At 30.0% G+C, this 14,397-nt stretch overlaps 1 protein-coding gene across 2 annotated transcripts in view; it reads left to right on the top strand.

The window, feature by feature from the left end:
- The window catches only part of LOC126736682 (metabotropic glutamate receptor 5-like), a 33,996-nt gene that overhangs the window by 10,020 nt on the left and 9,579 nt on the right, over positions 1–14,397 (top strand). For both annotated transcript variants that reach the window (XM_050441173.1, XM_050441175.1), the window contains exons 3-5: positions 4,707–5,071; positions 6,495–6,648; positions 11,822–12,068. In XM_050441173.1, the coding sequence (XP_050297130.1) occupies positions 4,707–5,071; positions 6,495–6,648; positions 11,822–12,068 (766 nt within the window). The remainder of the gene's footprint in view (positions 1–4,706; positions 5,072–6,494; positions 6,649–11,821; positions 12,069–14,397) is intronic.

A 14,397-nucleotide genomic window follows, 5' to 3' on the forward strand; every position in this document is an offset into this window, starting at 1 on the left:
CCAAACAACAGTAGCTTAGATTTAGAATTAATAAGAACGAGCTTGTAAGATTTAGATATTTTCGAAATCATTAAAAGATCAGAGTTGATACACGCCGTAGAGTAGTTTACATCTAAGTTAGAATATGTAAATAAAAAATATGACATATTGATGAAAATAGCAACAAAAAAGAAACTCACATGTATATAAGGAAAATAAAAGTGGACCCTTGAGAAACACCTTTCTGGACATGCATATAATTAGAAATTTTTGATCTAATACAAACTCTTTGGATCCTCTTTACTCTAAAGTATCGTATGCTTTACAATAATCTAAGTATCAACGTTGTTAGACAACCATTATTCTTATAGGTCTAAAAATGTCAGCACATATATGTAATAGAGCAGTGTTGAGCCTATGGCCAGATTGGAAACCTGACTGCGTAGGTGGTATGAAACTAGTTTGCTCAATATGTGATTTTATTTGGTGTTTTCAAAAATCTGGGGTAAAGACTTACGTTGTCAAAAATTAGATACATTATTTTTAACTGTTAAAAATATGTTTTCATTCTTACCTGAAATATACTTCACTTTTACTATGGTATATTCTGGGAATATTAAGGGAGGATTTAATAGGATAAAACTGTGATGTTTTATGTAATATATGCTAACGGTGATTTTCTTAAAACATTTTTAAAATTTTATAAACATTTTATTTAAATGTTCAAATTTTAGGGTTAATTTCTTATTTCATTTCGAACTTTCCATTATATATTCTGAAAAAATCTCACTTTTAAAATATTAAATATTTAATATCATTATTAAATAAAATATTATTATAGCCTAAACCTTTCGAATTAATAAAATTATATTCATGTTAAACTCATATACAATATACCAATTAGTTAACACCTTTGCATTAAAATAACTAAAATTAAAATAACTAAGTCACTAAATTAAAAAAATTTAGTTAATAATATTAATATAATAATAAGTTTATTAAAAAAAATAAAAAAAATAGACATTCAATAAATAAATTCAAAAGGTCAATATAATTGTCTAATTAAACACGCTACTCCAAAAGCTAAAACCTTGCTTAGCTTGCACGGATTTATAAAATGTGTCTCATTAATCGTTTTCATAAAATAAAACTAGATTCAATAACAAAAGTATAGTAATAATGTTATTTAATATTCATATTATTTGCACTCTCAACACTATCCAAATATAAATAATAAATTTGCATAAATAAATATTTCCAATCCTTACATTTTTTCCATAAAAAGACACAATGCGATAAAATTGACAGAATTAAGTGATAGGTCTTTTTGATAAATTTTTCGGCGAAGTAAATTTCATGTTAAGGCAATTTAAAAGGTTAAGTAGTCAATTTGTTCACAATAGAGTATTATGTTTAAAATTGGAGAACAATATACCGAAACATTCACAATCACACCCAAAATCCGAACAGAAATAAAAATGCAATGTTTTAATTATTTTTTCATTTCTTTTTTCTGCAATTTATTTATTTTTCCAATCACACACTCTTAAAATTAACTATATCTTCAATGTATTTTTTGGCTTTTTTATGATCCAATCATTTAATTTAATTATATTTTAAAAAGGTGAACTGCATTTATTTTATTAATTGTGTGTACATGAATTTTAGGACTCAAAAACAGATAAAAATGCTGTCTTAAACTTGTATTTATCTTTAGCTTTGATCTTAAAGCCAGTCAAATCCTTTGATCGAGTGGAATAGGTGTGACTAATGACCTTAATCGTATCTCGATTTTTAAATTGTCTTATGGCTACGGATTGACAATATGTTAAAATATTATTTTTGAAACAAAATTATTTTCATTGCAAAAAATGATTTTGCTTAATTGATAAAACAATTTTATGTAATGCAAAATATTTAAAAGTTGTTTTTATTTATCTATATAATTGAGATAAATAAATCAGTTTCCGCTCTTTTTTCCATTTAATTTATTTTTTAATTTTCAATAACAAATTAAAATGTTTTCAATTTTTTAGTTATAACTTGTAAAAACATTAAAATCTGTTTCCATTATTTTTCCAATTAAATTGGTCGTTTCCATTGAAAATACGACTTTTCTAAAAGATACAGTGTGCTTAATTATATTTTAGTTTTTTTTTATCATAAAACTTGCTTTATATTACGGCGCCACTTAACTTTTGAACTAAGAATATTTTACTTAACCTCATTTTTTTTTAAAGAATCGCCCTGTATAACCACATACTTAATATAAATAAATAATTTCATCAGTTTCAACCATATATTTAAAACTTTTTTTAGATTTAGTTACCCAACCTCTTTAATTAATACCTCCTATTGAAACTACCTTATATAATACCAATTTATTCAAAGCAAGATTGAGTGTCTAAGTACTAATAATTGAACCATATACCTTTCACGAATATACAAGACATATAAATCTTTTATATCGCCTAAGGGTATGTTTTAAATTATTTATGATGAGCTATGTTCCCGCCACTTCATTCTCGGTTTAAATATGGTATGAGCCAGTGTAATATACACACTAATTGCCCTATATTTTACGCAAACGTTATCAAAGATGAAAATGTTTTAGAAATTCATATTAAAGGGAAGCATCTAGACGACAGAAATGTATAATTTGACATAAATTAATCTAATAAAAGGGTATTTTTTATATAAGAGTCCTAAATAAGAACAGACTGCACAGGCTGTAAATTTGGTTTCTTTACTTATCTGTCCTCTTTGAGCAGGTATCATTGTCAAAGAGATCTAAGTAATAATATATTTTTTTTAATTTTAAAAAGTCATTAATTTTGACTGGTTCGTGCCGAAAGATAATTCAAACTTTGAGACCTAAAGGGTCGCGTAAAACAAAAGGAAGATGGGTCGAAACAAGAAATGATTTCGATGAATAGAGAATGAGGGCAGTGGAAGACCCTGGCTCTATTTCTCTTTGGGGACGTTAACAAAATCCTATTAGTGTCGCTCTGGCTCGAGAATTAGTGTTTTTGTGCATAATGGCTTTACACAGCCGGATTGAAAGTTAAGTAACGTAGAGTTTTGTGGTTTTAGAGAAGGTTTGTCTTTTGAGGTAGTTAGTACAAAGGGAGGAAATAAGAAAATGAGTTATTTTATTTTTAACAAAAACATGTTTCGGAGATAATTTAATGGACTTATTTAGTTACTTTAGGAAGCAGCTATTAGAAGTTGAAAATAAAAATTAACAATATCTTATTTTTCTTTTAAGGATAAAGTAAATCTGTTTATTTTATTCAATTTTCTTTATACATATAAGCAAGTAATTTATTTGTAGGTAAATGAGTCTTTTTAACTAACTCTTTCTAAACTTTCAAACTACTTTAACTGACAATGTCCTTTCTGCTTCACTATTTTCATCATCTTCATCTTCTCCTGGAAATGATTGTATCATATTTTCAAAGACAACTTCTATTTCTTCCTCTTTAATATAGTATTCCAACTAGTTAATCTATTATATATGATTTTTATATATATCCTTCTCAGAAAGGAACGTATCATGAGTTTCTATCTCAAAAATCTGTCAATAAATTAAAATGCTTCATAAAATAAGCTAGTTTTGATATAATTGGGTTGACGACGTCTTAAAATCACTGCTGAGATAAATATTTCATCATTTATGAGTCGATGAGGAAAGTAAGTAGGCTTTACTCCCTCCGGTAAAAAATCCACTGAGAAGATCAATATTTTATAACTGTGAAGCCTATAAGGGAAAAATTTACTTTAACTCATTCTGTGATCACGATTCTTTAAAATCACTGATGAGATAAATATATTATTGACAAACCTCTAAAAGAACATTTATATGCATAAAAGGTATTTCTACCCTTTCTGCGCCGATGAATCTTTAATTAATTAAAGTCAATTAATGAGATAAGCGCGTTCACTTACAAATTAAAACATATGATTTTATATTTTTCTTGATAAATGGAACTTTCATAATTTGAAAAGATAAATACTTAATCCACAAAATCACTGTGATAGGCATTTTATTTGTACTTATTTTTTGTACTGGTTCTAGAAGCGACAAACATTTACAATCACAGCTAAGATTAATAATTTATCAAGCAAATAAGTAGGTTAATAATAATAATCAAGTAGGTTTTATTACCTCCGGGAAGAAATCCACTTATAAAATTAATATTCTATTAGTGACAAGCCTATAAGGGAAATATCGTTATTGTTCTGTGATGATGAATCTTTAAAATCACTGATGAGATAAATTTATTTTTTCTGACAAATCTCTAATTACATTTTTCTACTCGTTCTGCGTCGCTGAATCTTTAAAAATATTAATGAGATAAATATATTATCACTTAGAAATCAAAAATCACTGCCGAGATAAAAAAAATTATTACTAGCAAGCATATAAGCAAATTTTAATCCTAAATGATTATTTGAAAGTTCTGCCGAGGAAATTAAGCACTTTGTTGATTGCGTTTAAGTTCAACGACTCATTACAATCGCTGTTGAGATAAATTTAATAACGTTTGCAAGCTTCACAATCACTGATCTGATAAATATTTCATCATTTATAAGCCAATAAATAAACAAAACATAACGGTTTTTGTATTCATTCCTATACGAACTCATTATTTTTAAAAACTGTTCATCTTTTACTATATTAATGCTACAAATTACTGAGCAACCTTAATCAATTTTAATTTCAGGAATAAAATGTGGCGAGATACGAGAACAATACGGCATCCAGAGGGTAGAAGTAACCTTACAAACCCTGGACGACATTAATAAAGACCCGAGCATACTGCCAAACGTAACTTTAGGATTGGAAATAAGAGACGAATGTTGGTACGCACCGGTAGCTCTTCAACAAAGTATAGAGCTGATCAGAGACTCCATTACTCCCGTATCAAAAGCGAAAACGTGTCCTGCCGCAACCGGATACGACTTTAACGATCAAAATGGACAAATAAAGGATGAAAACAGGGGACAGCTAATAGGTGTGATTGGCCCTGGATCAAGTTCGGTCGCTATGCAAGTGCAAAACTTGTTGCAGCTGTTTCAGATACCACAAGTAAGTTTTTTTAATTCAGAGACTAATATTAGTAATAGTAGGTATTATTGAAAGTTTGATTTTTATGAATCTTACTTATACCCTGTATTAAGCTTTCTTATGGATTTTCATTTTATTCAGGAAGAATCTTTGTTTATATTGTGAAAGTTTTCCTATTCATCCTTGTCTTAACTTTAACTGTATAGACACTAAAAAGAAAAACTTCTATGGAATATATAAGAAAATTAGCTTTTCGAAAATTAGAGATAACTCCAAGGAAGAAAACGACAAGTAAGGATAAAGAAGTTTAATTCAGAAGACAAAGAGACTAAGAACAAGTGGATTAAAAACAAGAACTTACTGATTAAAACCAAGAAAGATAAAAGTGAAGATCTCATAAAGACTAATATGAGAAGACCTCAAGAAAAAAAAGTAAAAAGGAGAAGAAACAAGAGGATATTAAAATAATTAAAATACACAAGCTTATGAACATACAAGAAGGGGATAAAAGAAATGTAAAATCTGGACAGGGCCTTGAAAATGAACAAAATTATTGTGAAATGAAGTTGTTGGCATAATTTGAGATAGATTGGTAGCATATTTAAGCCACTTAAAATATTGCTTCAGTAAGCGTGAGTCGTTGGTTGTAGTTTTGGCTAAAACGCCAAAAAAAGAAGTTGTATTATAGTTGTAATGATGGTATTAGATGGCATTAGCATAAGGGCCTAGGGTATTACCATCTATAATATATATATATTATAGCATAAGCCACTTATAACTATTCATAAGAAATAAGAATGGATTTAATATTTTTTTTTTGTAAACTGTAATGATATAACAAACAAAGATAGAACATTGACTTTTTGGAAACAGAATATAGTGGAATAGTATTTGAAACTCAAAATCAAAAAAACTGGGATAAGAAGAATCTAAAATCATGAGATTTAATACAACTAGGCAAGGGAAGCATACTAAATAATAAAGTTCACCAGATTTCAAAATGTTATACTCAATTTTATGTGCTTTACAGGTACAAATTTTCGTAATTTCTTCGTAGATCCTTTTGGGGTCCTTTTTAAAATATTTCACCTATTTCATTAAAAATTCTTGTGTGTTAGTTCAAAATTTCAAACATTTTCTGCTTTTAAAATATAAGCTTAACTATAAATTCTAAACTTATTATCAACCTTCGAACATCGCTAAGCTTTATGCCACGTAAATGCTGAAAAATCCATCACCATGCATTAGTTACGGTTTATATAAAATTTGAGTAGATATTCCGGACACGTAATACGAGTTTTTTCTTTGTCTTTTTATGGGTTTTTTATACTTAGTATACAATAATTTAAGATTACATTAAACTTAAAAGTGCTCTGTTTAGTCATTATAAATAACTTAGCGTCATGTTACTTTAAGTTATGCAACTTTAACTATATTTTTTCAGATTAGTTATTCTGCTACGTCAAAAGACCTTTCAGACAAGACCAGATTTAATTATTTTTTAAGGGTAGTGCCCTCGGACTATTACCAAGCTCAAGTCATGCTAGACATCGTGAAACATTTCGGATGGACTTACGTCTCAGTGGTTAACACAGATGGTAAATAATTTAATTTTCCATTAAATACATATTTAATCTGGAAGGTATTTAGCAGGCATTTATTGGAAATTTAATTCAATTACCTCGTAAATTTTCAATTAAAGATCAAATTTAATAATTTCAGGAATCCTCGATTACCTCTGAAATTTCACGTTACTATTCCAGAAAGGAAGTTTTTTAAAAACCTAAATTTGCCGAAGCGGTTTTTCTAATTTCCAAACGGAAACTAATAAAACCTCTCGCAAACCGCTTTAGACAGTTTCCCGTTTGTATTTAGGCATTTTTGCAGTTTAGTTTTATTTACCCGGAAAAGTTTGTGGGGTATGGAACTTTTTTATCTATTATTGGCATTTGAAAGATTGCTCCGCTGATTTGTATCTTATTTACGAATTTTTCTCAATGAACAGGGGTTGAGGAAAATTAAAGTTGCTTTTTGTTATCATGACTTTTTACCAAGAAATTTTTATATTTACGTCGTAGATATATAAAACTAAAAAGGGAACGAATAAGGCAATCTAATGACGTTGATCAACGACGTCAAATTTGTAAATCATTTTAATTACATAGCGCTACTTGGATATAGAATAATATAGAATTACATTCGTTAATAATTATATATTTTTCTACTCATTTATGTGGAATGTGAAAATATAGCAGACCGTTCAGTCCGCCACCGGACCACTCCTTAGAACTTTCAGTTTATATATGGCTTTTAGTTTATATATTACGTCGACAAGTATAAAAATCTTCCCTTTAAAATGGTGGGTTACTATTAAAAGAAAAAGAAAATCAATAAATTTGTTCTCTTTTATTTATTGTTAGACATAAGCTACTTAATCATCAGAATACATTAAGAAGCTTACAATCTTAATGGCAATAATGTTATTAATAAATTACTTCCCCCTAAGAAATTGTATTTAATAAAAGAAACCGTAATATTTATTTTTCCACTCATAAATAGATTTATATAATCGTAAAAGAAAGGAAAATACACTCGGAACCGCAATAATCAGAAAGGCGGAGGTTTTTGTGGCGTTTGAAAAGCAAAGAATGAAATAATCCACGGGCATTATAACAAGAATCTGGAAGAGGTAAACCGAGCTTGAAACACAAATTCGTTGGGAAAATGGAAATTTGTGTAGCTTTTCAAATAAAGTTAAAATCCAAAAATGGGGTTTCTTTGAAATGCATAGTTTTTGTGTACTTTTTACTGCCAAACTTAAAGTTGTCATCAAAGGATAAAAAAGATCTTTACTTTTTTAAAAGTGATAATTAAATTCTTAATCTCATTTTTTAATTATACTTCTTCTTACTTTAAGTTTTAAGAATAGTGGTTCACTTTAATTTGAACTTTAATAACATATTTTAATTTACAAAAAAGTTGTTGCAACTTCTTAGAAATTTTGTTCATGTCGGCAAAATCGCATTTTCATCGACTCATTTTATGACTCGAATACGTAATTTGAAGGGAAATGTCCGAAGATACAAACTAGGAAAGGGATATAAAAAAAAGCGAATTTTTTCATTTAACATTTTTCCCTCTTTCAGACCTATATCCGAGTCTCTGAAAATATTGGCAGAATCTCACTAAAATGAGTATTCTCGTACGTAATTGGACACACTATATCAATAAAAGGCACTTTAAAAATTTATATTTCGGGACGTGAGGTTGCCAAAATACACAAAAATTTTGCATTGTATGATTCATTTGCAGTGTTGTAAAACTCTTAAACCAAAAAAAAAAACTTATATTATTCGAGATTGTTTTGTGCCCCAGAATTGATGATAGAGAGGAGTTTTTATTAAGCAATGGCTTTTTCCATTTAATTTGGATTCAAAGGTTTGTTTATTATATATGTATGTTAATAATATCATTCCTGTTATATCTGTTAACCATGTTTAGTACTGTTTGTACTAAAAATGCTGTAATTTAAGATTCTAAAGGTGACTTTATAAAGGTCGAAACGTCGAGATATAAAATAAAAATTCGAGTATTAAAAGTATTTTTATTTAAGTATAGGAGGAGTTTTACATACAACGGTATACAATGCAAAATTTCTGTATCTTTCTGTAACTTCACGCCGCTGGATTAAGGAGAAGACGCAATACAAATAAATTTACAGAGAAACCTGGGTTTAAGTAAAGGACAAATATAGCTTTCGTTTTTGTTTTGAGAGTATGTGATTTGAAAATGGTTGTTTAATAGTTATTTTAGTTGTGTATATCGGTAACATGGATATTATGGACTTTATATATTAATGCATTTATATGCTACATAGGACTAAATAGAAGATGCTACGATAAAATTGTTGTAAAATCTGAATCCGCCGTTGCTAAAATACTGATAATTTCTGAAAGCTTCCAATTACTGTTAATTTATTAATAAATTTAATCATGTTAATTTTTACTGTTTCTTTTAAATAAGCACAGAATCGTAATAATTATAAGTGTACTACTAATTGCCTAAGCTTTTCCGATATTTAAATATTTGATTTTCTTATACGCTATATTGCAATTTACCTTTGAGGCAAAAAATGGCTCTGATTTTAATTTTTGCCCTTTTAGTGTTCGAGTTAAGAATAAAAACTGCCAATCAAGAACAAAAAACATCACAATTTAAATCATAGCTAATTAAAAAAGTTTTTAACGTCGAGTAAACGATCCCTGTCAAATTCAGTGGTTATTTTAGAATGAAAATCTCCCTGCACAAAAGCTCATTTCTGCTTTTGTTACAATTAGCATCGCTTTCCCCATCAAAAAGGCTGATTTTATTTACTGTGTTTACTAATTTAGGTTAATTTTTTTAATAGAGAATTGATAAATATTGTTTATAGGTAAATTCATAAATATTTATTTTCAATAAAAAAATTTACACCAAAATTCACTCAGTAAATAATATCGGTTCTCGTATAGAGAAATATCGTTTATGATTTTATAGAAACTATAGAAAGGCACACAAACATGTGTTTTCTTGGGTTTTCAACCAATAAAATTAAAGCTCCAGAGAAAATGCCAAGCTTTATGAAGGCTTATCGTGTTTGTAAGCTTAAAGACTTCTATAAAATAGTAAACAAAGCTTTTTTCTTTACAAATTTAATGACACGTAAGAACGCAATTTTTCTATTTATTTATACTTGGATTTAAAGAGATATACTTGATACTTGATACTAATGTTTCATGAAACTTTATATCTCATGAAAAATTATCAAATGATGATACTTTGGAACACCAGTATTCAACCTGGTTGAAGAATAAAAGAATCCGTTAATATATGTTCTAGATGATACCTTTTTAAGCCAATTTTTTTAACAAAGTGGTCCAACAGAATGACCGAAGAAGGTCTGAAACATCGAACTAGGTCTGGCTATTAAATAACGAGACTGGTTACGAAAAAGGGTTTTATTATAAAAATTATTATACATTCGAATGCTCCCCTTCTATATATTCCCCTCCCTTCGCCCCTAATCTTTCCATACGTTTTTTCCATTGATCGAAGCACTGCTCGAAGTCTTCTTTGGTGAGGGCCTTTAGAAGCTCTGCCGTTTTTTGCTTTACCGCCTCCATCGACTCAAATCGGGTCCCTTTCAAAGCAGACTTTATCTTCGGAAACAAAAAAATAGTCGCACGGGGCCAAATCTGGCGAATACGGCGTGTGTTCGAGCACCGGAGTGCGCTTACCGGCCAAATACTGCTTCACAGATAGCGCGTTATGGGCAGGTGCGTTGTCTTGTCCTGGTGCGAAATCCACGAGTTGTTTTTCCACAACTCGGGCCGTTTCTTACGAACTCGTTCTCACAGTGTTGCAAAAACTGACAAATAGTAAGTCTGGTTGACAGTTTGACCCTCTGGAATCCATTCAGTCATCACGATACCGTTAATGTCGAAAAAAACGATCAACATTGCCTTGAATTTTGATTTGGACATCGTTGCTTTTTTTCTTCTGGGAGATTCAGGCGTCTTGCGATGCATCGATTGCCGCTTGGTTTCAACATCGTATTGAAAAATCCACGTTTCGTCGCAAGTAATAATGTTTTTCATCAGTCCGGGATCTTTTTCTAACCTTTCAAGGAAATCTGAGCAGACCTGTTGACGCAAGAGCTTTTGGTCAGGAGTCAGGTGTTTTGGCACCAACTTCACACAGACTTTTGTCATGTCTAATTCCCCGTGTAAAATTTTTCTAACCGTTTCTATATCGGCGTTTACAGCCTCGACAATCATCCGGGTGCTCATTCGACGATCTGCACGCACAATTTGGTTGATTTTAGTCACTGCTTCCAGAGTTGAAACAGCGACAGGGTGACCTGAGCGCTGGTCATCTTCAGTGCTGGTCATCTCACTAAAGCGCTTACACCACTCAAAAACACGCGCACGAGAGAGAGGATTTTCCACATAGGCCTCTTGCAACAATTTATAGCACTCAGTCGGAGTTTTTTTCAATTTAACGAGAAATTCAAGATTGATGCGTTGCTCTTGTTTTTCGTCACACATGGTTTTCGGCACGAGAAAAAAACACGTTCGTTTCAAACCGCTACTGCACGAATACTATAATAGTGACGAAAACGTGTTTTGGTACGTGCATAGAAAAGATATCTAGATACCCAAAGCTCTACTCGTTTTTTTCCCCACCCGTCTAGGGCGCCCTGTAGGCACGCAGTTTCTTTATTTAATAGCCAGACCTCGTATATATATATATCTACGCATTTTCCGAAAGATCTGTGGCTTGTAAAGCCTTAAAATTTTCTACATCTTTTTTCTATTAAAATATAATGCCTATTTATGCGATATAAAAAAACGTTTTAAATTATTTTTCTACTTATACTGAAATAGTACAAATTTCTCATAAATATTTAACCTCAGTAAAGCAAATTTACCCCAAGATTCATTCCGGATCTAATATAATACCTTACATAGAAAAATGTCGTACATGAGTCTTCATAAATTATGCAATATAGTAAAGCTTACAAACGGTATGTTTTGTTGGCCTCTATATCAATATATAAAGCTGTATAGAAAATGCGTTGCTTATGCAAACATCTTTATGGAATATGGTAGCTTATTGTGAGTTAAGCTTCAAGGCTCATAAAGAGGCTCGCAAAGCATTTTTCTTTAAAAATATAAATCAGGTTTTGTATTTAATTATTCAGAAAGTTATAGTAAAAATAGTAATTTTTAGAAAACTATGGACAATCGGGCATACAAGCGTTCCGTGAACTAGCAGAAAAAGCTGACGTATGCATTGCTAAGGAAAACTCAGTACTGAGCCAAGCAGCCGATGCCGTATTCGATAATGTGATTTTAAATCTAAAACAAGATCCCAAAGCGGTAGTGGTGGTGTGTTTTTGTGAAGGAAAGACCATTACTGGCTTACTGAATGCTACCAAAAGGCTTGATATGACTAATTATTTTTTGTTTATTGGCAGGTAAGAATAATAAACGCATTTATCTTTTTTTTTTAATGGGTTAATTTACCTATTGACTCATAATAGTTAAATTTATGGGAGGTGATGAGTTTTACAATGTTTTTTTTTGTGAAAATTGTGCTTGTGACATGTTAACGCTTATTTTTAAATATTCTCGAATGACCTCTTCTTCTTTCTCTTTCTCTTGGTGTAGATTCTGTGTTTACCAATAAATAATTATGAATAATGTAATTTTTGCATAGCCGCGTATCCTCATCAAAAATAATCCTGAAATAAGAATTCTGTCTAATCGAGGTTCCAAACAATGAACCCAAGATCCTTTAGATCCTTTAGAACCTTTAGATATTTCTTGTGAAAAGTCTGTAAGTCTGGGTATACACCAGATTTCTGTTATTAATGTCATTAATGGGCTGAGTGAGTTAATATAATAATATATAATAATATAATAATAGATAATAGCCGAGTCTTGGTCCTGGCCCAGATGGTTTACACTAATAGAAATAAGTCAAATGTTAAGAATTATCGCCCTATACCAAAATTGATCTTGAAAGTGTTTAAGATTAATATAGTATGTGAACAGCATGGTTTCATGAAGTATAGATCCACCATTACCAACCTTTTGTGTTATGAATAAGCTTTATTGAAGGCTTTGAAGAATGAGTGACAGGTTGATTTAATTTATACGGATTTCTTCAAGGATCTTTGACAAGGTTAAACTTAACTTGCTTATCGGGAAGTTCTTGACATTGGGAATTTTTGGGGATATGTTGGGGTAATTTGGTGACTTTTTTAAGAGCCAAACGCAAGCAGTTAAAATTCGGCTTCGCATCGTAAGAAGTTTTGATTACATCAGGTTTTCCTCAAGGAGGGCATCTATGCCTTTTTGATTGTTCTAATAATGATATTGAATCCGTCTTTTCTACCACATCATTTCTGATGCTGATGATGAAAAAATCTTGAAGGTCATAAAGTCACCTTCGGGGATTCTAAGCCAAACGATATTAGTGGTTTTTTGCTATAGTGGAATAAAAATAGAATAATTTTGAATACCAGTAAATGTAAAGTAATGTATTTCAGTCATAAGAGGAATCCATTTGAATCTTAGCAAAAATCAATTTTGTTAAAAATTTGGGGATTTGGTTTGATTCGAAACTTACTTTTTTTCAGCATACTAATTACATGTCCAATAGAGTAATGCGATTATTAGGTTTCATTTAAACCTTGCAGGAATTTGAGAATATTTTTGTAGTGCAGGAAGTTTACTGTGCACTAGTCAAATCAGTTTTAGAATACGCATCCTGTATTTGGCAGACGTTTTATGCTGTCTATAGAGAGAGCGTCCAACGAAAGTCTTTGTAAGAATTGGGCTTAGGTTGAATATTCCTTAGGATGATATACATTTTTCTAAAATTGAATTACTTTTAAACTTATCTTCTTTGAAGGGCAGAAGGCAATCTATAGATGTTGTATTTTTTTTTTTAAATCATTAATACTATGTTGGATGCCTGTGATCTGCTTATAACTATATTTTGCCCATTAATTCTAGAAGTAAACTTTAATATTATACTTTTTTATGTTAATTTTTACAGAATTATCTATGGAACAAATGCTCTTATTTCTAGAATGCGTACTTTGGAAAATTCTGTTATAAAAAATAATGGTATTGACCTGTTTGATAATTCATTTAATAGACTTAGTATCAAATCAAAAGCAGTTTTATACTGAATTGTTGTTATATTAAATTTGTTTTTTTTCTGCATTTCCTTGAACTCTGATTGATGATTTAATCTGCGTATTTGTTTCTATTTAAGTATTCCTTGTAGATAGATCTATGGAATATTTGTAAAAAGATAAGAGCTTTAAGTCCTCCATCTGGCTCTGTATCAATTCCTGTTTTTTTTATTCATTTTACTAAGCTAGATATCGATATTCATGTACATGTACATAACTATATTATAGAATAAGCTATTAGCGTTAGTAAAATTTAAATTAGAATTTTAAACCAAAAATATTAGTAATATTAATTTTATGCAAAAAAATCGACAGTCAGGTAATCCGCAGACATTTTTTTTAAATATCATCAAATTTTAACAAATAACAAAATTCATATTAATAAACATCAATGTACCTTCTGGAAAAAAAGAGAAGTGCAGAAAAAACCTAATTTATTACGCTTTTTAAATAATCTTCGCTTCCAAAGTCAGATAATTATTGGGGGTAATACTAATAATCCAGTCCTAATTACATATTTTATATTACAAATTCAAGCCGAGGAATTTCTTAATTTTCCTAAAGATAAGATCCAAACTGTGCTAAAAGGAAACTTGTA

This window comes from Anthonomus grandis, chromosome 5, assembly GCF_022605725.1.
Source record: "Anthonomus grandis grandis chromosome 5, icAntGran1.3, whole genome shotgun sequence".
Classification (NCBI taxonomy): domain Eukaryota; kingdom Metazoa; phylum Arthropoda; class Insecta; order Coleoptera; family Curculionidae; genus Anthonomus; species Anthonomus grandis.